The sequence below is a fragment of the Natrix helvetica genome (assembly GCF_964273705.1).
Source record: "Natrix helvetica genome assembly, chromosome: W".
NCBI lineage: Eukaryota > Metazoa > Chordata > Lepidosauria > Squamata > Natricidae > Natrix > Natrix helvetica.
In genome coordinates this window covers 466,028-493,198 of record NC_138555.1, presented here as the reverse complement: position 1 = coordinate 493,198, position 27,171 = coordinate 466,028, and the positions used below count along the sequence as shown (strand labels likewise).

The window sequence follows — 27,171 nt, the reverse complement described above, 5'->3', positions numbered from 1 at the left end:
AAAGACCTGCAAATTCTTGCAGGCGGAGGCCCAACCGGTCCAGCTAAAATGAATTCGCCCCATCCTATCGATTTATTCATTAAAACAAGAAATGAAAAGTAGAAAAAGCAGCTGCTCCCCCCCCCCCTGCTGGCTGGGGGACTCTGGGAGTCGGAGTCCACAATCTGCCATTGTTCCCCTCCCTGGCTGGAGGATTCTGGGAGTTGAAGTCCACAATTTGCATCCTCCTCTCCAGCTCAGGGAGGAATAAATCACAAAGTCTTCCATTTTCCAGATTAGGTAGGAACATTTGAAATGAACACAGACTATTCCTTGATTTACAATGGTTCATTTAGTGACTTACAACGGGACTGAAAAAATGTGACTTATGACCGTTGCAGCCTCTCCATGGTCATGTGATCAAAGTCCAGGTGCTTGGCTACTGACTCGTAGTTATGACCGTTGCTGTGCCAGCCATGATCCCCTTTTGCAAGTCAGCAGGGAAGAAAGATTCACTTAACAACAACATCCAGAAACGACGTCCAGGGGGAAAGCTGCATTTGCTGAACAGCCAGGCGGCTCATTTAACAATGGCAACAATTCCGCTAATGATGACGGCAAGGAAGATTGAAACGCAGAGTGAATTCCCTCAAGCAATGTCTCGCTTAGTGACAGACATTGGCTCAAAGGTGGTCGTAAGTCAAGTACTCCCTGTTCCGGTTCAGGGAACACTTTTTAAGGAAGAAAGTTTGAAATAAATTCACATTTTATATGTGTGTGTGTGGGGGGGAGTAGATTGGCTTGAACATCAGAGCCAGAACCGGGGAGTCCTCTATTTACGACTGGTCCATTTAGTGCCCGTTCAAAGTTTAACAGTGTAACTGAAAAAAAATGCACCCATTTGGGTCACCCAGGTGCCAGGCGGGCACTGCCCCCCAGCTCTGGGTGAGTCTCTGCAGGTCAACTTTGACCAAAAGGAGGGGGAGGGGAGGGGGCCTGGAGGCTCCACCCCTTTTGCCCCCTCAAAGAACAAACTGCTGGGTCATTCTCAGCGGTGGAGGGCCTGCTACCCCCCCTCCCCAGCTTCTTGTTCCCTTCAAGCTGGCCCTTTTCCAGTTGGCAAGGACTAGCTTTGGCCAAATCTGGGGAGGGGTCCGCTCGGAGCCAGTCTCCTGACTGGAAAGCTGGAGGGGAGGGGTTGTGCTGTCGCTGCTCTCCCCACCCTCAGCCCCCCCCGGAGGGGATTTGGAGAGGGGAGGGCACCTCCACGAGCAGCCTAGACCCCTTTGGGCAGAGAAAAGAGACCCTCCCTCCCGACCCCCTCCCTTTGAGACCCCCTCCCAAACCAGAGAAGGCACTCTGCCCCGGCTCAGAGGCATCATCCCCTCCATCCTCCTCGCCCGCGAGCCAAGACCCGCCTCGCAGCTGCCGACAGGTTCCGGGGCTCGGCTGAGCCAGCCGCTGACGGGCGCCCCCCCCCTCACTCCCCACCCCGTTAAGGCTCGGGTGGCGGCCGTTGCCATTGGCTGAGAGGTGCCCAGGCTCCGCCCACGATTCAGTTCATCACCCCCCCCCCTTTCCCCAACATCCTCCCTCCTCTTCCTCGCTCGCCGTTCTGGACCGCCGGAGCTACTGCGATCGGGCCGTTCGAGACCCCGCACGGCGGGCGAGTCCCCCGCTCGCACCTGGGGGGAAGCCCGAGAAGAAGCGGCCAGCTGCGCCCCCTCCGCCGCCCTCCCTCTCTGCCTGCTTGGCTTCCCCCCTCCCTCCCCCTCCCTTCTCCAGCCCCACCGCTCCGTCGCCTTTTCCTAAATAAGGCTCGGCATCGGCGCCCGTCCCATCCAGGCGGAGACCCCGGCTCGGGGAGGGGGCTCCAGGGACTCTAGAGACCCCCCATCCCGTCCGGCCCGGATTCAAACCGAGAAGGATCAAGGGCGCCCCAGAGGAGCGGGGCTAGGGGGGGCTGGGGAGAGGGTCTTCCTTGCCTCGCCCCCCCTCCCCACCTTGAGACTTTGCTCCGGGGGTCGCGACTCGGGGTGAGGCCCCAGCGCTGGGCCGGCCGGGGGTCGCCGCTGTCGGGGGTCCTGGAGGCGCGTGGGGGCGGGGGCCGGGCGACCCTCCCCCATGGGCTTACAGCATGCCGGTCCGGCGGGGGCACGTGGCCCCCCAGAACACCTTCCTGGACACCATCATCCGCAAGTTTGAGGGGCAAAGTAAGTGGGGCCGGCCGAAGAGGGAAGGGGGTCTTGCCACGACAGGTGGAGGAGGGCTGCCCCGGGAGCGGCGACGGCCCGTGGAGCCCGAGAAGGAGGAGGGAGGGCGAGCCGGGTCGCAGGAGGGGCGGGAGACCCTCTCGGGGCGCCGGGTCCGTCTTCCCTGCCGGCCCGAAGAGGGGCGAGGGCAGCGGAGAACCAATCGGTCCGTTGAACGCCAGGAGGGTCCACGCCAGCTTTTTCTCGGGGGGGGGGGAGCGGTGGGGCGAGGGTCCCGTCGGACGAGGGATGCTAGGAGGCCGGCCTGGCCGATGAAGGCCGAGGGGCGCCGGAGGGCAGGTGGACTTAAGGCAGGGGGTTCGACTAGAAGACCTCCAAGGCCCCTTCCGTCATTCTCCTCCGAGGCTGGGAGGGGGGAAACGGTTTCTCGCAGACCCCCCCCCCCGGAGGCCCTGCCAGCGTGGGAGAGGGTGGCCGGCTCTATCTCTTCCTCCCTCACAGCCCCCTCCTCTCCCTCCGGCTGCTGTGTGTGTGTGTGTGTGTGTGTGTGTGCGTGCGTGTGTGTGTTTTGGGGAGGGGGCTCAGTGCATACCCTTGAGTGGCAGCCCCCACACTCCACGGAGGGTTCATTTGGGCCCTTATTGTGCCCAGCGGCCCAGGAGGGAAACTGAGGCCTGGGGTCAGGATTTGAATCCAAGACCAGGGCCCAGCCTTTAGCCCTGCCGGAGTCCTTGCTATCCCTCTCCTGGCTGATCCCAGCATTGAGCCTCTGCCTCGGTGGTCATCTAGTCCAACCTCCTGCTGAAGCAGGAGACCCTGGCGGAATCGTAAAATCGCAGAGACGGAAGGGACCCTTGGAGGTCATCTAGTCCAACCCTCTGCTCAAGCAGGAGACCCCGACCGAGTGACAGAACCAAACAGTTGTGATTCTGTGTGGGTCTCTCCCTTGCTTGAGCTGGGGGTTGGATTAGATGACCTCGAAGGCTCTCTCCAACCCTATCCTTCTTTAAGGGACTCCTGCTTGAGCAGGGGTTGGACTGGATGACCTCCAAGGTCCCTTCCGACTCTCTTATTCTGTATGAGTCTCCTGTTCTCTTTCCCACGCAGGCCGCAAGTTCATCATCGCCAACGCCCGTGTGGAGAACTGTGCCATCATCTACTGCAACGATGGGTTTTGTGATCTCTGCGGCTACACCCGGGCCGAGGTCATGCAGAAGCCGTGCACCTGCGACTTCCTCTACGGCCCTCGCACCCAGACCAGCTCCACGGCACAGATCACCCAGGCCCTGCTGGGCTCCGAGGAGCGGAAGGTGGAGATCTGCTTCTATCGGAAGGACGGTGAGCGGCGCGCTCGGGGCAGGCGGGCGGATGGGCAGGGACACCATTTGTAAGGGTCTCCAGCAGGGGGCTGGACTAGATGACCTCCGAAGACCCTTCCAACTATGTATTCCTATAAGGGTCTCCTACTTGAGCAGGGGGCTGGACTAGATGACCTCCGAAGACCCTTCCAACTATGTATTCCTATAAGGGTCTCCTACTTGAGCAGGGGGCTGGACTAGATGACCTCCGAAGTCCCTTCCAACTATGTATTCCTATAAGGGTCTCCTACTTGAGCAGGGAGTTGGACTGGATGACCTCCGTAGACCCTTCCAACTCTGTGATTCTGTCATTCTGTAAGGGACTCCTGCTTGATCAGGGGGTTGGACTGGATGACCTCCAGGGTCTCTTCAAACTGTGTATTTCTACAAGGCTATCCTACTTGAGCAGGGAGTTGGACTAGATGACCTCCGAAGTCCTTTCCAACTCTGTGATTCTGTCATTCTGTAAGGGTCTCCTGCTTGTGCAGGGGGTTGGACTAGATGACCTCTGAGTCCCTTTTCTTCAGTGCATTGCAACTTGGAACGGTCACTAAGTGAAGCATCATAAATTGGGGATGACCGATAAAAGATTTCCATGGCTGAGGCTCCCCGAGATGCCACGACCGTCATAAATACGAGTCGGTCGCAAGGATGACAAACAGTCCTGAGTCCCTTTTCCTCGGTGCTGTTGTAACCTGGAATGGTCACTAAGCGAAGCGTCGTAAAGGAGAACCTTGAAGGGAAAAAAAGAAATAATGTTTGGAAGTTTTGTGGTTGTTTCTTGGGTTATTTTAATTTGTACAACAATTGAATTTTCCTCCTCTGTCAATCATAAGTTGTCAGAATGTGTCAAAACGACATTTTTGGGAAGAATCCCGGTTTTCCAAGGAATGGGGTTTTTTGTTCAACGTTTCGCAAGTGTGTCAAGGTTTCCAACAAGCTCACCCTGGACGTTGCGACCTACACACAAAGTTGTGCGAAAAGGGCAACTTTTTTGTGGGGGGGAGGGCTACAAATGATTTTGCAGGGGTTTTATTTGACACAATCTGAAATTGTTGAATTTTCATCCTTGACATTTTGGGCTGGGATTGCAAAAGCCGCTTGCAAAGGGAAAAAATGTTGTGTTTCACACACACACACACACACAAATGAGCACAACTCTGCCTTTCATCCTGTCCTGTTTTCAGCCCGGTTTCAGTTGTGTGTCCGGTTTTGTGAATGAACACAATAGCATGAGGCGATTGTGTTGCTTTGAACCCTGCGCTGTAGTTCAGGGCGGGGGGGGGGGGGGATGTTTCCGTGGCTGGAGAAATTCAGCGGCTGGGTTTATTTTTTCAGCTTCTGATGCAATCCTCGGTTTTATGACGGTTCGTTTAGTGACAATTGAACATGGTGGACGGAGGGCTGTTTTGTAGAATTGCGATGGGGAGTCCGGAGGCAAGGGCTTCGTCCTTACGACTGTCGCTAGGTCCCCGAGGTCATGCGATCTTCACTTGAGACCGTCCGACGAGCACTGGGGAAGAGCCGGTTCACTTAACAACCGAGTTATTATGGTATCGGCCTTACCACGAGGTCGTAAAACAGGGCAAGACTCACTTAACAAATGGCTTGCTTCGCGGGATATTTGGGGCTCCATTGGGCAGAATAGAAAATCCTAGAGCGACAGCCTTGGGAGGGACCTCAAGAGGTCATCTAGTCCAACCCCCACTCATCCCCACTCAAGGGAATTCCAGGTTCAACAATCTTTATGCCGATGGAGCCCAAAGCTTATTTGTAAGTGCGGCATGCAACTCCCCGCCAGGAGGGACCCCCACTTGGAGTTGCGTGCGAATGTTGCCGCAGCCGAGGGAAAATGTTTCAAATTCTTCGGTCGCGGCAGAGGAGGCAGCCGGGGGGGGGGGGAAGGGGGGGTTGGTTGTCGCTCAGTCGGCACAGCAGCTGATGTGCACGTGGGGGAGGCCCAACTCACAGGAGGAGTCGTTGCTGAAGGAGGCACCGCAGGGGCGGCCACCCAGCGGGTTGTGTCGTGTTTGTTTGCTCTCGTCCCCATGTTTGCAATTAACCTTCGCCCTTCGCGAGAGGGATCGGTCGGTCGGGTGGATTAAAAAGCCTCCCTGGCTTGGCTCACTTTCCCGATCCAGGCCTCGCTTGGAGGGGATTCCCCCTTCCGGCCTCAATGGGAACAGAGCTGGAAATGGGGCTGGGGCGGTCATCTAGCTCAACCCCTGCTCAAGCAGGAGAATAACAGAATCACAGGGTTGGAAGGGGCCTTGGAGGTCTCCTAGTCCAGCCCTCTGCTCAAGCAGGAGACCCTTACAGAATCATGGAGTGGCAGAGTGGGAACGGACCCTGGAGGTCATCTAGCCCAACCCCCTGCTCAAGCAGGAGACCCTTACAGAATCATGGAATGACAGAGTGGGAAGGGACCCTGGAGGTCATCTGGACCAGCGGTCACCAACTGGTGGTCCCTGAGAAAATTTTGGTGGTTGGCAGAAAAAACATTTGCATTTTTTTAATATTGTATTAAATACTGTTTAGCTTTTTTAAAAAAATCATATTAGCAGTCCGCAGGATTTAAAATTAGGAATGTAGTGGTCCCTGAGGTCCGAAAGATTGGTCTAGATCTAGACCATCCCCCAGCTGAAGCAGGAGACCCTTACAGAATCATAGAGTTGGAAGGGAGCTTGGAGGTCATCTAGACCATCCCCCAGCTGAAGCAGGAGACCCTTACAGAATCATAGAGTTGGAAGGGAGCTTGGAGGTCATCTAGACCATCCCCCAGCTGAAGCAGGAGACCCTTACAGAATCATAGAGTTGGAAAGGACCTTGGAGGTCATCTAGCCCAACCCGCTGCTCCAGCAGGAGAACCTGTACCATACCAGACAAAATTGCTGTCCAGTCTTAAAAACCTCTAGTGATGGAGCAACATCTGGTGGCAAGCAGTTCCACTGGTTAATGGTGCTCCCTGTTAGGAAGTTGCTCCTTAATTCCAGGTTGCTTCTCTCCTCAATTAGTTTCCATCCATTGTTTCTCGTCCTGCCTCCTGGTGCTTTGGAGAATAAGTCCGCCCCCACCCCCACTTCTTTGGGGACCCCAAATGTTATCCTGCCCTCCCCCTACTCCTTCTTTTCTCCAGGCTAACCAGACCCAAATCCTGCAGCATTCTTCCTACGTTTAGATCTCCTCCATCGTCTCAGGTGCTCTTCTCTGCACTTCTCCCAAAGTCTCAGCAACTTGTTTGTGATCTGGTGATCAAAATTAGTTGCAGCTTTCCAGGTGTGGCCTTACTAAGGCTTTACAAAGCAGTACTAGCGGTTCATGTGATTTTGATTCTACGCCTCTGCTTAGACCACCGAGGACGGTTTTAGCATTTTCGGCTGCTGGCTTGTGTTTAAGGGATCATCCACTAGGACTCCAAAGCCCATCTCCCAGCTCCTGTTTTTGAGCTGTGTTTCGCCTACTTAGTACTTGTGCCTTTGGTTTTTTCCACCTAGGTGTAAAACCTTGGTTTTCTTCATGTTAAATTTCACATTGTTGGATAGGGCCCCGGGTTCGAGTTTGTCGAGATCTTTAATACTTGCGGTAAAACTCTCCCTGGCCAGAGCACATGTGCTCAGTGCCCCTCCTTCCTCCTCCTCCTCCTCCTCCTCCTCCTCCTCCTCCTCCTCCTCCTCCTCCTCCTCCTCCTCCTCCTCCTCCTCCTCCTCCTCCTCCTCCTGCAGGAATTAGGGGGAGACCTCCCAGTGTTGGCTATCCTGCCATGCAGCCCCGGGTAGGTCCGTCTTCCGTTGCAGAAACCCACATATTCTGTGTGTTTCCCAATTTCCCATTCATAGACTTTTTTCTTTTCCTGGCTTGGAGGCTTCGAATGGCCTCCTCTGATCGCTTTCTCCAAACGGGCATTCGGTGTGCCAATTTTCATTAGCACAGAATCACGGAAGGGACCTTGGAGGTCTTCTAGTCCAGCCCCCTGCTCAAGCTGGAGACCCTTACGGACAGAAGTGGGTTTCTGCAAGTTTGGCCCGGATCGGGTGAACCGGTAGTGGGAGAAAAAAGGAAACCCACCACTGCTTATATAATTACAGAAGGACAGAGTGGGAAGGGACCCTAGAGGTCATCTAGCTTTAGCAGGAGAGCCTTTACTAGACGTGTCCAATCTTGGCACAATGCAAACATTTTTTGGGGGGGGGGGAGTTTCAGGAATGTACATTGTCTCTACCAACGTTTTCCTCTTGGGTTTTTTTTTTTTAATGTGGACTTAATTCCGTAGGGATTTGGAGAAGCCTATTCCGGCCATTGAAGGCACCGGTTAATTTCTTGCATCGAAAATAAGCTAAAATGCCACCTGGATTATTTTTTCCATGGTCTCAAGGAGACTTTGCACCATCTGTTTATTTATTTATATCCTGCCTTGTTTAAATCTTTTATCGAATTTCATACCACCTCTTTACCCGCAAGAGGCGGGAGCATAAAGAGGATGAATAGGCTCTTGGAAAAGAACCAAGGATGTAAAATGCTTATTCTATCGAAATTGCAATAATTGTAGCAAAGATGAGCGTTTTTTTCATGAGAGTTTGTCCCGTGGTCAGCCAGGCTGGATTTGGCCTTTCGGTCCACCTCTGGAGTCCTTCCCAAAGTCTGCAGATAGGCAGATATCCCTCTTGAATGGTATTAAAGGGATTGTCGCAGGATGTCAGCTGTTCCCAATAAAGCAGCCCTTTTGCAATTGACTAATGGGGATTTGGACAAGGCCGGTGGTTATTATGGTTTGTACAGATGTTCCAGCCAGATGGTCAGGCTGGATTAGGCATTTTTCTCAACCTATCGAGTCCAGTTTGTCTCCCTATGGAGGGAAATGTGGTTGTTTGACATTTCTTGAAAACACTGTCGCGTGATTTCAGCCATTCTGGGCTGCCTGTAGTTACAATTGACCAACGTTGTATTTGTCAATGCCAATAGCGTTCCCAGCAGTGCTTTGGTTGTTTTGGGATCACACCCAAGGTGCCTGTTGCTATTGGGACCAACCTTTAATCCTTCCCACCTTCTGCCCCCAACCCCTCCCAGTATGCCCCCTGCACTGGTATGCAGTTATGCGCTGGCAGGCTGGCCCTCCGGGGTCTTCAGAGTGCCCCACAGCTCTCTCCAGCCTTCCACCTCCAGCTTCTATTTCCCAGAGATGGCTTTAAGGCAGGGGTCCCCAACCTGCGTGCCACTGCCCACTACTGGGCCAAGGGGTGATCGCCGCCACCCCACAGCCCGATTTCAGCTGGCAGAGTGGTGCAGGAGGCTGTGGAGACCAAAAATGGGTAGCGGGGGGCCTCACACACACCCCTGTTTCCTGTTTTGGCTAGCAGGGTGCTGCAGGAGGCATCTGGACCATCTCCACCTCCTGCCAGCCCGTGGAGGAGAGTTACAATGCTGATCAGGCCCTCGAAGAAATCCAGTTTGACACCCTTGGTACAGGGTCTGCTGCTTGAGCAGGGGGGGTTGGACTAAATGACTTCCAAGGTCCTTTTCAACTCTGTGATTCTGCAAGAGTCTCCTGCTTGAGCATGGAGTTGGACTAGATGGCCTCCGAAGTCCCTTCCAACTCTGTCCTTCTATGACTGTGAGGGTCTCCTGCTTGAGCCGGGGGGGGGGGGGGGGGTTGGACTAGAAGATCTCCAGGAGAGGCCCCTTCCAGTCCTATGATTCTATCAAGCAGAAGGAGGAGCCTTTCTAGGAATTCAGGGTGGCCTCTCGTTCCACAGAAGATGGTGATGGGCTTCCGATTGTTTTTTTAGCTTCTTCTGCATGGGACTCCAGCTGTTGCCTGTTGCTGTCCCTGGTGGGGGTGGGGGGTGGGGGGTGGGGAGTGGGGGTTTCCTTCTGTAGGAAGGATGGAATTTCAGCCTGGATCCCACTGGGACCCCAGGAAGATAAGCCATCAGACACGTGGGTCTGGGCCCCCTCTGTTTATCCTGCCTTCAAGAGGGCTGCAGGGGGAGGGGGCTGCCTCAGACACAGACACACAGGGGCTGGGGAAAAGGCCTTCCACAGAGCAACGGCAGCAGAGGGGGGGTCATTGCTCTCCACCCTCCCCTTTGTCGCTGGGTGTGTTTACAGGCTGCTGTGGCCTGGCTGGCCTCGGAGATGCTGTTGTGTTTCCTCCAGCTGCTGTTGGCAAGGAGCTCTGTGGCTGAGTTGTTTGTCCCTCCGTCCGTCCCGGCTTTGCTCTTGTCTCTTTCGTTTGTGCTCTGCTCCTCTCCAGCATGGGGGTGTGGGCTGCCCCCCCTCCCCCGTTCCCTCCCCATTTTCTCTGCCCCCCCCCTCCCTCTTGGCCTCCCCGTCCCATAAATATTTCTGATCGGTAGGCTAGTTCCCACTGAGGGAGGGAGAAGGTTCGCGGCTTTGGAGCCTTCTGACGTCTAACGTACGAACGCCATGGATCCCCCCCATTTCTGTCGCTAAGTGAGGCTGTGGCTAAGTGAGCCACCTTCCGTGGCATGGTCGTTAAGTGAATCCCGGCGGTTGTTTATGCTAGTAAGAGAGAATTGGATTTGTTTGTCTGAACGTCGTGAAAGGGGATCGCGTGACCCTACGTCATGAGTGGCATTCAGTGCCCAAGCATCCAAATGTAGATCTCCTGATTGTGGGGATGTGCTGACGGTCTTAAGTGTGAACAACGGTCCTTTGTGCAGTGCCCTGGTAACATCGACCGGTCACTAAATGAGCTGTTGTAATTCGAGGATTACGTCTACTCCCTTCGGACCAGCAGACATCCGGCCATCTCTGCCTGCCGGTTGGCTCCTCCTCCTCCTCCTCCTCCGGATGCTTTTGGTTGGGGTCTCTCTGGGCAGGGCCCCACGGAATCCCCCCCCCCCGAATTTAAGGGTGAAGCTGGGGTTCTTTCTGTGGTGCCCCAAGGCTCCTTTTTGCCCCCCTCCCTCCCTCCTTCCCCCGCTTATGTGGGTCAGCCGAGAGATTAATCCATAGTTTTCTCTCCATCCGGGCGCAGCAAACGGTAAAGAGACGCCGCGGAGTCCGCCCTTGCGGTGGTCTCGCCTGCTTCCCATGGCGGGTGCCCCAAAATTTAGTTGGGGGGAGAGTCTGGCCCTGGGGCTGCACCGGAATCACCTGTTCTGCCTGGGAAACGAGGCAGCCAAAGGGCCACCACAGCCGACACCGGCGGCCACAGGGTGCCCTTTAACTCCCCCCCCAGCGAATGGGGCTTGCAGGGTGAGGAGGGGGGCCACCCGCCCACCTTAGCCTGAAAAAGGGAGGTCTGCATGACCTTGAATGGGTAAGGACTAACGTCCGACATGGGTCCCATGTATTTCCCAGCCCCTCTACTGCAGCAGCAGAATCAGAGGGTGGTCCTGGGCCAACCTCCCCTCCCCCCACAGGACAGTGGCCGCCTTCTGATGGTATTTGAGGAGGGGGCTGGGCACCTCCCTCTTGGTCCACCTTCTTTGGCTCCACATCAGGGATCCACAACCCTCAGCCAAGGCGCAATCCCAGGACGCGGCCCCTTCGGAACCGCGGAAGTGGCAGCCGAGCACATCGGGCGCAGTTCTATTTGCACGAGCGGCCAAGAGCCTCACGCCTGTCTGGCCGCCACTTCCATGGGACCATCCACTCCCCCCCCCTGCTGCCGATCCACAACGCCGGAAAGGTTGGGGACCCACTGGTCGGGATCAAGTTTTGGATCAGCTTGGGGCCACCGGGAGATGCAGCTGGGCTGGCCACTTCCCAAGGATGGGGGGTTGGGTCTTTGTCCTCCGTTCACCCCACCCTGCGGGGCCCGATCCTCTCAGCTGGGAGGGGTCTTGGGGGGGGGGAGAATTGTGGTGGCTTGATCCCTTTGGAAATTGGGAGACCTGCTCGGGTGGGAGGCGGGGAATCCTAACTGAGAGAGGGCTGTCCTCTGGTCAGGTGCAGCTCTCTACCCACAGGATGTGTTGGGCAGGGGTCTTTCAAGGGGTGGGGGTCAGCAAGCTGAGTGGACGAGCCTGGGGGGGGAGCCTTGAGTGGACTCCTTTGTGTGCGCATGCGAGCGTTTTCCACCTTCCAAGGGTCAATCGGCCATTTTGGAGGGCAGGGCAGGTGGGGTCCTCAGCCCCCTCCCCAGCATGCAAGCCACTTTGGGGGCAGAGGCCAGGCGCCGTCCTCCCTCCTGCCCCTCCTCCCCATCCCGGGTGCCTTTCTCTCCACGTCAGCGACTTCTTCGAGCCAGCCAGCCGGTAAACAAAGCCGGCTGCTGCGGCAGGAGCAACGCGCTCCCCCCCTTCCCCTTTTAGGGAAATCCTTGCCCCTCCCCAGACACGTCTGCGGCCTCATGCTCACCCCTCCCGCCTCCCCCCCAGATAACACGGTTGCCATGGGCAACGCATGATGGACAGCCAAGGGGCCCTGTTGTCTGAAAGAGGGCAGACCCGGGAGGAGTTTGCAGCTGCCACAAAGGGTAACTGAGGCAGGGCCATTTTTTGCCCCCTAACTGCCCCCCCCCATGGGGGTCTAATGTGCAGAGGGGGGGGGGGATTTGGCTTCCTCCCTCTTTTCTGTCTGGAAAGGGGACGTGTGGTAATCTCCCTGGGGCGAAGGGCTGCATGTCAGCAACCACAACGGAGCCCCACATTCCCGTCATTAAGCGAGACCTTTGTGACATTTGCCCCATTTTACCACCTTTCTCGCCTCCGTCGTTAAGTGATTGTTCCCGGCAGTGGATTAAGTCAGTCCCCCGGTTGGGAACTGAATCTGGCTTCCGCATGGATTTTTGCTGGTCCAGAGGTTGCAAAAGGGCGTGATCCCGAGATGCTGCGACTGTCATAAATACGAGTCAGTGACCAATGAATTGTGACCCCAGGCATGCTGTAAAGGTTGTAACTGCGAAAAATTAGTCACAAGTCACTTTTTCCATTGCCGTTGTAACTTGGAGCAGTCGCTAAGTGAAACATTGTAAGTTGAGGACTTCCTGTAGTCCTCCAGTTATGACAACAATTTGAGGCCGACATTTCTGTGGCTTTAGCCAGACGGTTGTGAAAGGAATAGCGCTCCATTTTACGACATGGAGGTGGTTTTATTCCCTAGGTGGTTAAGTGAATCCCTGCCATTGCCTAGCGAGTCAGGCAGTCGTTAAACGAATCAGGCCTCCCCTTTGACTTTCCTTGCCAAAAGGGATCGCCTGACCCCAGGGGAACGCCGTGACTGTCATAAATACGAGTCAGTTTCCGAGCGTCTGAATGTTGATCACGCAACCCCAGGGACACGCAATGGCCGCTAAGTGTGAAAAGCAGTCCGGGGGCTTTTGTCAGCGGACGGTCGTTCAATAAACAGTCCTAAGTCGAGGACCATTCTACAAGAGGAAAACCCACCCCCATTTTCTTGGGGCTGTGCTGTGCTTTGGGGAGCAGTGGAGGGAGGGAAGGACAGGTGGGAACAGCTTAGCCCCCCCCCTTCCTCCGAGGGAAAGCTTTGCGCTGATTCCCGGGGGGGGGGGAGGAAGGCAGCACGGTCCATTAACGGGTTAGAGATAGACACATGGGGAAGAATTGCAGGGGAGGGGGCTGGGCAAGGAGGGGAGGGGGCTGGGTGCATGCAAGAGAACAACAGCAAAGCCCCCTGCCCGCTGTTCGTAGTGGCCCAAAGCAGCCCCCCCCCTCCGCCGCCAAAGAAGGTCCGAGCCGTGAAAGGAGGAGAAGCTTTCCGTCCCGCACAGACCCCCATAAAAATCAGGCTGGCTTTTCAGATAAAGCTTCCGCCCCTTGAGCTGAGCGTTGTTAGGGGGGCTTTTTTGAGGAGGGGGGCATGCCAACCCTGGAAGGGGGCCCTGCCACAATTGGAGGGGGGCGGAGGGGGGGTACTTCCCCTGCCAGGCTGGCGTGGTGTTCTCTTGGGAGGGGTCCTGGGGATGCCAAGCCTCGGCAGAAATGCCCCCTCCCCCTTTCAGATTTGTGGGCAACGCAGCCTGCCTTGTTTGGAGGGGGTGGGGGGCATGAGCTTCTGCAGGAGCCTCTTGGGAGGGGCTCCTTCCAGGAACCTCCTCCCCCAATTGGAAGGGGGAGGCATCCTTTTTGTGGGCGCAGAGAGAAGCTGGGGAGGCTCTTCCTTCTCCGGGACATTGGTGAGGGAGGGGGGTCAGAGGCAGTGGGGAGGGGACTCTACGATGAGCGAGGAAGGGAGCGGGGGGGTCTGCCTTGCCTCCCGATTGGAGGAGGGGTACAAGGCCATGCGGCAGGTGCTCCCCCAGATCAACCTAGAAGGAAAGGGGACATCTTACAAGGTTTCGTTTAGTGACCAAATTTAGACCCGGGCTGGGAAAAAAATGGACTTAGGGCTGTTGTTTCACACTTACAACTGTTGGTCGTAGGAACAGGATGCTCGGCAATGGACTTGTATTTATGAGGCTCGTAGCCGTGTCCTGGGGCTCATTGGATCCTCTTTAGTGACCGTCGGACAGGAAAAGTCCACAGGGAATCTTAACGACTGTGGGACTAAGTTCACAACAGCAGGGGTTCGCTTAATGACCGGGGCAAGGAAGGTTGTAAAATGAGACAAAACTCATTTCACAAATGTCTCACTTAGCGACAGACATTGGGGGCTCCATTGTGGTCGTAAGTTGAGGTCTATCCCATGGCACAGGCGCCCCCACTTTCAGTTGCTAATTGAGACATTGGTGAAGTGGCTTTTGGCCCATTGAACGACCTCTCTTGCCTCTGTGGTTAAGCAAATCCGTGCAGTTGTTAAGTGAGTCATCCGGTTTCTTAAGTGAATCCGGTCGTCGTCGTCCCCAACTTTGCTCGACAGACGGTCGCAAAATGGGATGGCGGGACCCTGCGCCCGTCATCAATAGGAGTCACTTGGCAAGCGTCTGAATTTGGATCCCATGATCACAATGGTCGTAAGTGTGAAAACGGTCCTTTAGGCCCCCCCTTTTTTAGCACCAACATAACTTTGAGCGGTCACTAAGCAAACCACTGTAAATCGAGGACTAGCTGTAAAGTTTTGCAAACCATGTGGTGGCTCAAACATCCGGCTTGGTGTGTGTGTGTGTGTGTGTGGCAGGCAGGCAGGCGACTTCCCTTGCATAACGACAGAGTTGGAAGGGACCTTGGAGGTCATCTAGCCCAACCCACTGCATGAGCCACCTCTGTTTCCTCCTTTTGAACCCTGATAACAAACCGACATCTATCCGTCCAGTTTCTCCTCCACTGACTCGGAGGGACTCTGGCCCCAAAGAGGGGTGGGCTGGATGACCTCAAAAGAACCCTTCCAAGCAGGAGTGGGCTACCTGACCCAGGAAGTCCGGCAGTCAGTCCAGACTTACAACCATTCGTTTCGCAAGCGTGACTTTACGACCGTTTTTCACAGTTATGACCGTCGCGGCCTTCCCATTAGTGGGAAGCTTGGTGACTGACTCACATTTAGGACGGGGGTCACACGATCCCTTTTTGCGACTGTCTGACAAGCGAAAGACAAGGGGGGGAGCCGGATTCACTTAACGACCGTGGGGGCGCATTTATCCGCTGCAGGGATTCTCTTAACAACAGTGGCAAAAAGCTTGTCAGATGGACTGAAGCTCACTTAACAAAGGTCTCACTTAATGTCGGCTGGCCCGCCTCCTCCCTCTCTTCTTGGAATGGCACAAAGGAGCCTCAGCGCTGAGGGACACATGCGCCCCCTGGTGCCCAGATGTTGCATTGCGCCTGGAGAAGAATTGTGACCTGAGAATGGAAGGGAAAGCAGCCACTCGGCAACTGACTCATATTTATGACGGTCGTAGCGTCACCTGAACAGCCTTGTGACCGTGTGCGCAAAGTCAACAGAGAAAGCCAGATTCACTTAACGACTGTGTGTTGCTCAGGTCACAATTGCAGAGATTCACTTAACGACTGTCTTGCAAACGCTCGTAAGATGGAGCAAACCATGCTTCCCAATGGCTCGCTTAGCAATGGAAGATTGGTCACAGGTCGAGGACTGCTGGTAGAGGCGCCAGGTCTCTCTTGACATGGGGCAGCCTATGGAGAGAGAGCAGAATGACAGAGAGGGAAGTAACCTCAGAGGTCATCTAGCCCAACCCCCTGCTCAAGCAGGAGAGCCTTACAGAATCACAGTTGGAAGGGACCTCGGAGGTCATCTAGCCCAACCCCCTGCTCAAGCAGGAGAGCCTTACAGAATCACAGTTGGAAGGGACCTCGGAGGTCATCTAGCCAACCCCCTGCTCAAGCAGGAGACCCTAGGTCATTTCAGACAGGTGGCTGTCCAGTCTCTTCTTCAAAACCTCCAGTGCCGCAACTTCTGGTGGCAAGCAGTTCCCCTGGTTAATTGCCCTCCCTTTCAGGAAATGCCTCCTTCATGCCAGGTTGCTTCCATCCGTTGCTTCTTCTGCCTTCTGGGCCTTTGGGATATAAGTGGACCCCCTCTTCTTTGGGGCAGCCCCCCCCCCAAAATATTGAAAGACTGTTATCCTGTCCGCCCTGGTTCTGAGTGTCATTCCTGCTTCTTCGTACGCTTTCGTCTCCACTCTGACGTATTAGTGGTGCCAAAGCTTGGCTCCGCCGCTCAACCTGCCTTTTTGGGGATCAGGCGCCCCCCCCTCCCTTTCTGCTTTTGCCAGTTGCCATCGTGCGGCGGTGGTGGCCAGGGCCTTATTTGGATGTCAAATGCCCTGCCAAATTCCCCAGTTGCCCCTCTCTCTCTCTCCCGGGTTGGCAAAACGGCCCATCTCCGGCTACAGTGGGCATGTTAGTCAGTCCTTGGCAAGCCGGCTTCCGCTTGGTGTTGCCCAGCCTCGCCTCGGGTTGCAGAGAGAGGAACCCCTCCTCCCTTGGCACTGGGACACCAGCCATGCCAGGGCTGAACTCCCATGCGGTGTTGCCTTGGCCCAGGTGAACTCTGTGCAGGCCCAGGGGTGCCCTGGTTCTCTTCACAGGGGGAGGGCTGCGTTGTAAGGGGAGGTGAGGAAGGGGAGAGGGGGACGGCTCTGGGGAGGGGGGAAGGAGTGCCTAAAGCTGCTCCAACTCCAGAGGTCTTCAGCCAGCCAGCGAGAGGCTTGACCTTCCTGAGGACTAGGAACTTAACGTTTGAAAAGGGAGAAGATGGCGGCTTTGGTGAAGGGGAGGCTTGGTTGAATTCGTGGGTGAGGGGGGGTGAAGGTTGCTTGGGGGAGCGTTGCATTCTGAGCATTGGGGTTTGTGCTGCCTGAATGTGACCTTTTGGGGGGGGATTCAGGCCAGATCCTGGGAGTGGGAAGACGGGTTTGGCCCACAGAGCCTGCCCCCCCAAGAGTGGGGTCCTTTGCTGCACCCCCAAATGCCTCACCTGGCCCTTGGTTGGTGGCTACTGGCTCCAACGCCCCCCCCCCCCAAGTATCTCCCAGGATGCCAGGTGCAGCTTCACGCCAGCGACCAGGTGCCGCCTCCATCCAGGGAGGGGGGGGACAAGAGCTTGGGAAGTGCCTGACCCCTCCCCCAATCTCCCTGGAGGTCATCCCCAGGTGTGGGAGCCCCCTCCCCTCCATGCAGGACGATGGGTTACCCCTCCTGTTTGTTCTGTTCTATATTCTATACTCTGAATTCTAATTCTACTCTCTGTTCTGTTCTCTGTTCTGTTCTATTCTAGTTCGAACTCTGTTCTATCCTCTGTTATTCTACCATATTCTAGTTTAGTTCTAGGTCTGTTCCATCCCATCCCATCCTGCAGTCTTTCATTTGTGCAGCTCTGTTCACTGTCATTGAGCTGCCCACCTGCAGAGCCTGAAGGGAGAGGAATTTCCACACCGCCCAGCGCTGTTGGCACAGGTGGCACCTCCAGGGCCCCCTTTGGAATGATCTCTGGCCGAAGGCACGCGGGGGCCAAACCTGGGCATGTCCTTGCCAGTAGCTGGCTGGGGGGAGGGGAGAGGGGGGGAGGCTCTTAGGCCCCCCCCCTCTCTCCCCTGCCCTGAGGAAGGGGGAGCGAAAGTGGGGTCCTCTTCTCTTCTGATCTCCCCCCTCCTCCCCCTTTTTTGGGCAGGCAGCTGCTTCCTGTGCCTGGTGGACGTGGTGCCGGTGAAGAACGAGGAAGGGGCCGTCATCATGTTCATACTCAACTTCGAGGTGGTGGTGGATCGGGACCTGCTGACCAGCTCGGCCAAGAACACCAACCATTGGGTGTCGCCAGCCGCCTGGTTGCCCACAGGTAGGGAGGGGGGCTCCGTCTGCAGGGGACAGGCGGACGGACGCAAGGGTCGCCCTTGGAAACCCCATCTGTGTGTCCGGCTGGTCTTCAGACGAGACGATGATGCTTCTGTAGTTGCCATCTTACTTTGGGGCTGCCAGGAAGAGTAACGTAGAGTAAGTCTTTAACTTAACGACCGCAATGGGGAATAAAATACAGGTAACCATCCCCCCCTCCCTCCCCCCGCCCCCAATGCCAGTGCCACCGCCTGGTCTGTGCACCAGCAAAGTTGGGGGCCGCTGATTGATTCCGTCCTCATTCAGATAGGGCTATAAGAAGCAATCCGGGTTAGCTCTTCATTGCTCTGGTTGACTTTTGGGGGCTGGCAAACCCCCCCACCCCCACTCTAAAGAACCCCTCACCCCTTCTGCAGTGCCCCCCACCCCCCCGTGCCTACAGAACTGCCGAAGTGGGGCTGGGGGGCAAAGCCCAGAGGAGACAGTCGGTGGTCCTTTATCTGCTCTCATCTCTTAGTATGACCCCACCGGGGAGAGAAGAGGGGAGATTGGGAAGGGGGGGGGAGGACAGCCCCGGAGGGTGGGGGATGGGAGAGGGCTCCAAAGGCCCAAAGCCTGGAGGAAATGGTCCTTAGCAACCCCAGCGTCCAGTGGGACGAGATCTTAAAAATGCTGCAGGAAGAGCTAATGCAAACCCGGGCAAGTCTCCCAACCACAGGGAGGCTTTCTGGGGGCCCCTCCTTCTTCCTCCCAAACCACCAAGTCCTCGGGCGTGGCCTGGAAAACGAGCAGAACACCTTGGGGGATGGGGATTTGGGGATGGGGGCAGCAGCAGAAGAATGGCGGCTTTACGTGAACGGCTCCGGTGGGCTGTCTGGAGGATCGGGGGGGGGGGGCTGGTCCCGGCAGGGACTCTGCGGTCCCCTCAGGTCAGGTTGCTCCAAGAGCTTGGCCAAGAGCTCAAGGAGGAGGAGGAAGGGGGGGGGTGGAGGAGCAGAACAGCGTGGGAGGATAGATGGGGAGGACAGACAGAGGTGACTGTCTCCTTCCTGCAGGAACAGCCTGTCCTGTCGCTTCTCTGCAGGGAAGAGTGCACAATTTGGGCTCTGAAAGCAACTCTGTGTGTGTGTGTGTGTGAGCACAAAGGGGGGGGGGATTATGTGAAGGCAGCAGGCGGGGAGAGGTTTCCTCTTACTGGTGGGTCCTGCTGGGGATGAGGGGCGCTTTGGAACCCTCCCTCATCCTCTGGGCCAGGCCACAAGGAGGGCTGCTGACCCCTGGTGGCCAAAGCGTCCATATCCCCCTGTGCCAGAGGTGTCAAACTCAAGGCCCATGATCACACGGTCGTTAAGTGGCTTCCCCCTTGACTCTGCTCATCAAAAGGGGATCGCGTGGCCCCCGGGGGACGCTGCGATCACCACAAATACGAGTCCTTTTCTCAGCATCTGAAGGTTGATCCTGCAACCACGGGGATCGTAAGAGGGAACAACAGTCCAAAGTTCCTTTGTTAGCGTTGTAACGTTGAACGGTCGCTAAATGAACCATTGTAAGTCGATCTGTAACCAAGGCGCAAGAGACCACAAAGGTCTTCTAGTCCGACCTGCAGATGGGGAAGGGGCTCATTGCCCGACCATCTCAACCCCGCCACTCAAATGCGCGTCCCGGTTCTGCCTTCCAGGCCGCGGCAAATCCTTCCGGCTGAAGCTGCCGGCACTGCTGGCCCTGGCCGGGAGCAAGCAGTCGCTACCGCAAGATGAGCCGGATGAAGCCGTGGTGGTGGACCTGTCCAAGCCCAGCAGCGAGTCCGTGGCTCTGGACGAAGTCACCTCCTCCCTGGACCACGCCTGCCTGGGCTGTGAGGAAGAGGAGGAGCCCGAGCCGGAGGACCGGCGTGCCTTGATGGAGCACAGGGGGAATGGCAGAGAGGCCCCCCCGGTCACACACTCCTCGCCACGAATGGACAAGGCCCCCCTCCTCCACCTGGAGGCCTCCTTCTCCAACTGCAGCCTGATCCGCAGCCGCTCGCGGGAGAGCTTCTACAGCGTGCGCCGGGCGTCCTCGGTGGACGACATCGAAGCCATGAAGGGCGAAGGGGAGAAAGGCTGGGCCCACAGCCGGCATGCCAGCACAGGTAGGTCCCCGCACAGGTGCTGGGAGGCAGGGTGCGAGGGGTGCCAACGGATGTGCTGAGGAGGTTGGGCAGGCAAGCACTGCTGATAGCGTTAGAAAGGACCTTGGAGATCCTCTAGTCCAACCCCCTGCTCAAGCAGGAGACCCTTACAGAATAACAGCACTGGAAGGGATCTTGGAGGTCATGTAGTCCAAACCCCTGCTCATGCAGGAGACTCTATGGCATTCAGAATAAGAGAATAATAGGGTTGGAAGGGACCCTAGAGGTCTTCTAGTCCAACCCTCTGCTCATTCCAGACAAATTGTGGTCCTATCTCTTCTCCAGAACCTCCCGTGTTGGAGAACCCACACTCCAGTGGGACAGAGGAGATCTCTCCCCGTCTTGGCAGAAAGAGATTTGGGGATATCTTGTCAACGGGTTAGGGTGAGGATGAGGGATGGGGTTGGGGTTTAGGGTTAGGACTTAGGGTGAGGGTTGGGGTTCAGGGTTAGAATTTTCGGTGAGGGTTGGGGTGAGGGTTTAGGGTGAGGGTTAGAGTAAGATTTATGGTGAGGGTTGGGGTTTAGGGTTGGGGTTGGGGTTGGGGATAGGGTTTAGAGTTAGAGTGAGGGTGAGGGTTGGGGTTAGGTTTGGGTTAGGGGTTGGGGTTTATGGTTAGGATTTGGGGTGAGGTGAGGGTTGGGGTTCAGAGTGAGGGGGTTTGGGTGGGGTTGGGGTGAGGGTTGGGGTTTGGGGTGAGGCTTGGGGTGAGGCTTGAGGTTCAGGGTTAGGGTTTTGGGTGAGGGTTGGAATGAGGGTTGGGGTTAGGGGTTGGGGTCTAGTGTTAGGATTTAGGGTGAGGGTTGGGGTAAGGGTTGGGGTTGGGGTTCAGGGTTAGGGTTTTGGGTGAGGGTTGGAGTGAGGGTTGGGGTGAGGGTTGGGTTTAGGGTTTAGGGTTTATGTTTGGGGTTGGGGTTGGGGTTGGGGTTGGGGTGAGGGTTGCGGTTTAGGGTTGGGGTTGGGGTTGGGGATAGGGTTTAGAGTTAGAGTTTAGGGTGAGGGTTGGGGTTAGGTTTGGGTTAGGGGTTGGGGTGAGGGTGAGGGTGAGAGGTAGGGTTGGGTTAGGGGTTGGGGTTTATGGTTAGGATTTGGGGTGAGGTGAGGGTTGGGGTTCAGAGTGAGGGGGTTTGGGTGGGGTTGGGGTGAGGGTTGGGGTTTGGGGTGAGGCTTGAGGTTCAGGGTTAGGGTTTTGGGTGAGGGTTGGAATGAGGGTTGGGGTTAGGGGTTGGGGTCTAGTGTTAGGATTTAGGGTGAGGGTTGGGGTAAGGGTTGGGGTTGGGGTTCAGGGTTAGGGTTTTGGGTGAGGGTTGGAGTGAGGGTTGGGGTGAGGGTTGGGGTTAGGGTTTAGGGTTTATGTTTGGGGTTGGGGATGGGGTGAGGGTTAGGGGTTGGGGTTGGGGTTTAGGGTTGGGGTTAGGGTTTAGAGTTAGGGTTTAGGATGAGGGTTGGGGTGAGGGTGAGGGTTGGGGGTTGGGGGTTGGGGTTAGGGTGAGGGTTGGGGTTAGGGTTTGGGGTTGGGGTTGGGGATAGGGTTTAGAATTAGGGTTTAGGGTGGGGGTTGGGGTGAGGGTGAGGGTTGGGATTAGGTTAGGGTTAGGGGTTGGGGTGAGGGTTAGGGTTAGGGTTGGGGTTGGGTTAGGAGTTGGGGTTTAGGGTTAGGATTTAGGGTGAGGGTTGTGGTGAGGTGAGGGTTGGGGTTCAGAGTTAGGGTTTTGGGTGGGGTTGAGGTGAGGGTTGGGGTTTGGGGTGAGGGTTGGGGTTGGGGTTCAGGGTTAGGGCTTTGGGTGAGGGTTGGAGTGAGGGTTGGGGTGAGGGTTGGGTTAGGGTTTAGGGTTTATGGTTGGTGTTGGTGTGAGGGTTAGGGGTTGGGGTTGGGAATAGGATTTAGAGTTAGGGTTAGGGTTAGGGTTGGGTTTGAGTGAGGGTGAGGGTTTAGGGTGAAGGTTGGGGGTGGAATATTGTTGAGCAACTTTGTACAGGCGAGTTCGGTTCCTTTGGTAGCCGGGCTGATGAAGAGAACCGAGGCTTTGGGCTCGGGGTGTCCTCATGTGGGCAGGAGGGAGATGAAGCACCATCCTCTTTCGCTCACGACTTTGGGGTTTCCCAGCAGGGGCCATGAACAACGCCCGGAGCCACCTGCTCAACTCCACCTCTGATTCGGACCTCATGCGTTACCGGGCGATCAGCAAGATACCTCAGATCACCCTCAACTTTGTGGACTTCAAGGCCGAGGCTTTCCTGACCTCCCCCTCCAGCGAGAAGGAGATCATCGCCCCCAGCAAGCTGAAGGACCGCACCCACAACGTCACTGAGAAGGTCACCCAGGTGAGAGCCGGTCGCAGAAACCTGCAGGAGGGAAGCTTGGAGGCCCCTCTGCCGGGCGTCACGCAGCGATATGGTGGGGGCCAGTGGTTGTCAGGCGGATAGACATAGGCCTTGGCGGGCACTTGCGGAGAAGCGCAGTAGGGCGGCGGCCAGGGTGTCTCTCGCGAGGAGAGACACATCCTTGTTCAGGAGGACTGTCTTGGTTTCTGCTCGAATCGGTCAGAATAGAGGTGGAAGGTCCCTTGGAGATCATCTAGTCCAACCCCCTGCTTGAGCATGAGACCCTTACAGAATCATAGAAGGACAAGAGTTGGAAGGGACCTCAGAGGTTATGTAGTCCAACCTCCCTGCTCAAGCAGGAGACCCTTACAGAGTCATAGAAGGACAGAGTTGGGAAGGGACCTTGGAGGTCATCTAGTCCATTCCTATTTTGGCTGAGATGGCAACAAACACGGCAAGGCAGCCAGGGAAGGGGCAGCAAAGAGGAACCAGTGTGTATGTGTTTGCAATTGAAGATTGATCAATTGGAGGAGGGGGGGTCACAGGATGGGGAGGGGTCTTCTGTGCTTCAGTCCTGTGGGAGTTACCTGCCTCTTTGGAGACAGCTATCAGGCAAAGGTGCAAGGACACCAAACTTAGGAATCAGCCATTTGGATCCAGGCACCGCTTTGGGGGGAGGGGAATTCTGCCTGGCAACTCCAGAAGCCCCCCCCCCCAGGAAATGGCTTCTATGGAGGGCGGGCTTGGCAGTGAAGAGGGGGGCACAGAATGCATCCTTCATGCTTGTGGGGGACGCTGGCCTTGCTTGACCGATGCCCTCGCCCAGGGAAGAGCATTCTCCCCTCCCCGCAGACCTGCAGTGAATGAAAGAGAGACAGAGAGAAAGTGGGAGAGGGGAGAAGAGAGAGATAGAAAGATGGAGAGATAGCAAAAGAGAGACAGAGAAAAAAAGAGGGAGAGGGAGAAAGAAGGAGAGGGGGAGAGAGAAACAGAAAGAAAGAGAGAGGGAGGGAGGGGGAGGGGGAGAAAGAGAATGTGGGAGAAGAGAGACAGGAAAAGAGCAAGAAAGAGAGAGAGAAAAAAATAGGGAGAGGGAGAAAGAAGGAGAGGGAGAGAGAAGGAAAGAGGGAGGAAGAGAGAGGGGGGGAAAGTGAGAGAAAATGAAAGAGAGAGAGACATAGGGAGAAAGAGAAAGTGGGAGGGGAGAAGAGAGAGTCATAAAAAGAGAGATGGGCAGAGAGAAAAAGAGAGAGAGGGAGAGAGAGAGCGATGAAGAGGGAGAAAGGAGGAGAGGGAGAGAGAGGGAAAGAGGGAAGAAGAGAGAGGGGGGAAAAGAGAGAAAATGAAAGAGAGAGAGAGAGATCTGGTAGGAGATTCCATTTTTAGGATTGGCCTTGGCTCCACTTCTTCCCCGGGGTGTTTTTGGGTCTTCTCTGGTTGCTCCCAAGTGTCCAACTCTGTCTCGGCCGTCTAGGGCTGCTCAGCTCGAGGGCGGGAGCAGCCAATAGGTTGGCCAAATGAATCCACCTGTCTCAAGTGAAAGGGGGGGGGGTTGGGGGAGGGGGGGCAGGTGAACCGTCTTCCCAAGGCCGGAGCTTCATCGGAGATGGCGTCGCTCACCCGCCTCCTCAGGCAGGTGCCAGGAGGAGACCCTGCGAACCTCCCACGATTTCAGGGTGTGGGTCTTTCCCCCACTGGTGGTGGAGCCTGGGAGGGGGGCTCCTCTCAGGTCCCCTGGGGGCCAAAGAGGCACAGCTCGGAGCCTTGATGGCTGCAGGACGGGTGCCCAGAGATGGGGGCAGCATCAAAGGAGGCCGTGAGGGGTATTGCCCACCTTGGGAGCCACAGACGTGTGGGGGGCCCCCTCTTTTTTCAGCCTTTCCTGCTGAGATGCATCACGAGGATCCCCTGCCAGAAAAGGGGGGGTGGCAGGGGGGGGACAGCCCCATAATTTGTAGTTGACTGTCAAGGCCGCTGCAGGAAACGGCGGTGTAGCTCATTTCAAGGTGACCCGGACTTTGGCGGGCACCCCCATCCGTCTCCCTTACCCAAGACTCTGCCGCTGCATTGCAGGGCCTTGGAAAAGACCCCCCTCCAAAAAACCAGAGCTGGTGACCCCCGTTTTCTCCAGGGACGTGGGGGGAGCAAGATAAGGGGGGGGGTGCATCCCTTGTCCGCAGCCGGCCTCTCCCATCTGGGCTGCTCCCGGTCTGTCCCATCTGCCAAGAGATCTTTGGGAAGGTTTGAGTAAGGGGAGGGGCCCAGAGGAGCCAGGAGGGGGGTGCCTCTTAGGGTGGAGCAGAGGGAGAGGGGAATGGGGAGGGAAGGAGCTGGCAGCTGTTCCCTCTGCCAGCCGCTCTCCAAAGAAGCCAGGGTGCTACCAGATGCAGCTGCCTCGAGTCCTTGAGCTGCTGTTTGGGCCGGCCCCCCTTCCCCAGTCCCTGCCTGCAATGCCCGGCAGGGCAGCTGCGGACCCTCCGAACGCCCCCTCTGAGCGGCCAGCCCCTTCCCTCCGGCCGGGATGCCTCGGGGCAGAGACGGGCAGCCAATACAGCCGGAAGACAAGGACTCCCGTGTCCGACGGGCTGTCCGCATCTCCAGCTTGGTGGCTCAGGAGGTACGGCGGGGAAGCGGTGGGGTGGGGTGGGGAGCAGGGGTTTTGTAGTGGGGGGAAAGAAGTCTTTGGATCTGGATTCCAGAGGGGCAAAGCACTTTTGGGTGTGCTCAGAGGCTCTGTTGTTTTGAGGAAGGTCCCTGCAGAGTGGGCCATTGTCAGAAGGAGCCCCTCAGCTGTGAGGAGTCACCAACACACACACACACACACACACACACACACACACACACCCCTGGTGATGCTTTGTGAGCTCTACCCAGCCTGCCAAGCCCCTACCCACAAGGACCCCCCCCTCAAACTGGGCCAAGCAAAGGGAGGCCTCCTCAGAAGACACACACACACCCTGTCCTCTCTCCAGTGGCCCCCACCCCAGAGATGTCTTTGAGACCCCAAATGGGGAGGGGGCTTGAGTTGGTTGCACTGACTTCCTGCCTTTTGTCAAAAGGGGGAGGGGTCTGAGGATTGAGAAGGGGACAACTGTGGAGCTCTTTCCCTGTTGAATTACCTACCGATGCATGTTGCTCCCTTCCCGCTCAGAGGGTCTCTTTCTTCCTGCGAAGCCCCTCCTCTGCCACCCCCCACCAACCCCGGGATCCCAGTTGGGTGGGATGAAATCAGAAAGACCCCCCCCCAAAAAAACCCAAAGGGACACCTTCTCAGCAGCCCCCAAAAGTGATCGTTGGAAATGAGATTGCCAATACCAGAATGGTCGGTTTTGGAGTGGCCCCTCCCCCACCCCCCTCAACAGGTACCTGGTTTAGATGATCTCTGGGGGACCCCCAAATGCTTGGTTGTCCCTCGTACTCCTCTCCCTTGATCAGGACGGGCGTCAAAGCTGTCCCTGCCCCCAATTTTTTAAATTTGCCCTTTTTTTCCATCAGCGCCCCGACTTTGTCCTGAGAAGTGAGAATTTGCCCAAATTTCCACACACAAACAGCCAAAAAAGTTGCAGTTAACGTCCAGAATTTGAGATGGAATTGATGGACGACTAAGGATCTATCAGCAGGACGTCCGATCCTTGGCAGCCGTCTAGCAAATAGATTGTTTCCTAGGAATACCAGTTGTTAGGTTTTTTTGGGCGGCGGGCACGAGATTGTGTGTTTGGGGTGTTTGTTTTTCTTTGATTTTTGTGAACAAAAGTGGTGTTCCTCTCCTCTTTTCTCCCCCCTCCCCGAAATCGGGGGTGGGGCTTCCCTGTCCCATCTGGCCTGCCCTCGTCCATAAAACAGGCAGCCAATATCATCATCGTATAAACTTTATTATAAACTTAGAAATTTGGAATCGGCCAATTAAAACATCTTTTCGAGCAGGTGGAAGCGGGTTGGAGGAGGGGGGGCGCGAGGTTGGGATCCAGTGGATTGGCATGGAAGATCGCCCACCCCTTGATCCTTGAATTTGGGCAGCCTCGCCCCTCCGAAGGATTGGCATGGAAATTTTAGCAGAGAATAACCCGAAATCGAGGCTTGAAGTCTTGACTTCAGGTTATTCTCTGCTAAAAGAGAGTTTTCTTATATCGCTGCGTCCCTCCGGGCCTGCCCCATGGAGAGGATGTGGGGGGAAGCCCCCTGTGTTCCCTTTTCCTGGGGCTGGAAGGTGTGAGGTTGAAGGCTTTTTTCTACCGGGGGGGGGGGGGCAGAGAGCAATTTCCAGGGGGTGGGGTGGAGAAGGCTCTATCACATTAAAGCAGGGGTCTCCAACTTGGCTTGTGGACTTCAGTTCCCAGAATTCCCTAGTCCAGCCCTGGAGACAAAGCTGCGGAGCAGGGGGGGGGTGTCTCAAATTTCAGAACAACAATGCACAATGAGGTCTGGGGTCTCTTCCAGGCCTGTCCTGCGGCTCAAACTGGTGAGGGAGGGACCAAGAGATCGACCATCTGCTCCCTTTAAGGAAGGGGTCTCCAAGCTCAACCATTTGAAGGCTTGTGGACTTCAACTCCCAGAATTCTCCAGACAGGGTGTCCCTCCCCCCCCCCCCCACTTCTGGCGTGTTTTCTACCCGCGGCCAGTCTGGGAACAAAATAACCCCGCCAAGCAGCTGGGAATTCTGGGAGTTGAAGTCCACAAGTCTGAACTTGGCCAAGGGTGGAGACCCCCTACCTTAAAGGGATTGGATGGTGAATCTCTCAGAACGCGCCCCTCCCCCCTCCCCCCAAGCAATTTGAACCCCGAAGAGACCTTTCTGTGGGTTGCTGCTGTGAAAATTGAAATTTCACACACACAGACACACCCAGCCCTCCCTCCAGGGCTGGTGGGGCAGAAGAAGCCCTCCCCCCATCCCCGGGCAATGCCTGCTGTGCCCTGCCCCTCCCAGCTCCCCCTTGAGTGTGGGGGTGGGACGGGAAGGAGACCCCAGAGACAGG

General features: G+C 56.3%; 1 protein-coding gene across 2 annotated transcripts in view; it reads left to right on the top strand.

The window, feature by feature from the left end:
* The first annotated feature begins 1,567 nt into the window (after window positions 1–1,567).
* LOC309400650 (voltage-gated inwardly rectifying potassium channel KCNH2-like) overlaps window positions 1,568–27,171 on the top strand; it is a 43,285-nt gene continuing 17,681 nt past the window's right edge. Inside the window, exons 1-5 of one of the 2 annotated variants that reach the window (XM_081969216.1) lie at window positions 1,568–2,192; window positions 3,300–3,530; window positions 17,543–17,707; window positions 19,382–19,834; window positions 21,984–22,198. In XM_081969216.1, the coding sequence (XP_081825342.1) occupies window positions 2,117–2,192; window positions 3,300–3,530; window positions 17,543–17,707; window positions 19,382–19,834; window positions 21,984–22,198 (1,140 nt within the window). In that variant the 5' untranslated portion in view covers window positions 1,568–2,116. Of the gene's footprint in view, window positions 2,193–3,299; window positions 3,531–17,542; window positions 17,708–19,381; window positions 19,835–21,980; window positions 22,199–27,171 lie in introns of both variants that reach the window. The other variant, XM_081969215.1, reaches the window with a different exon arrangement.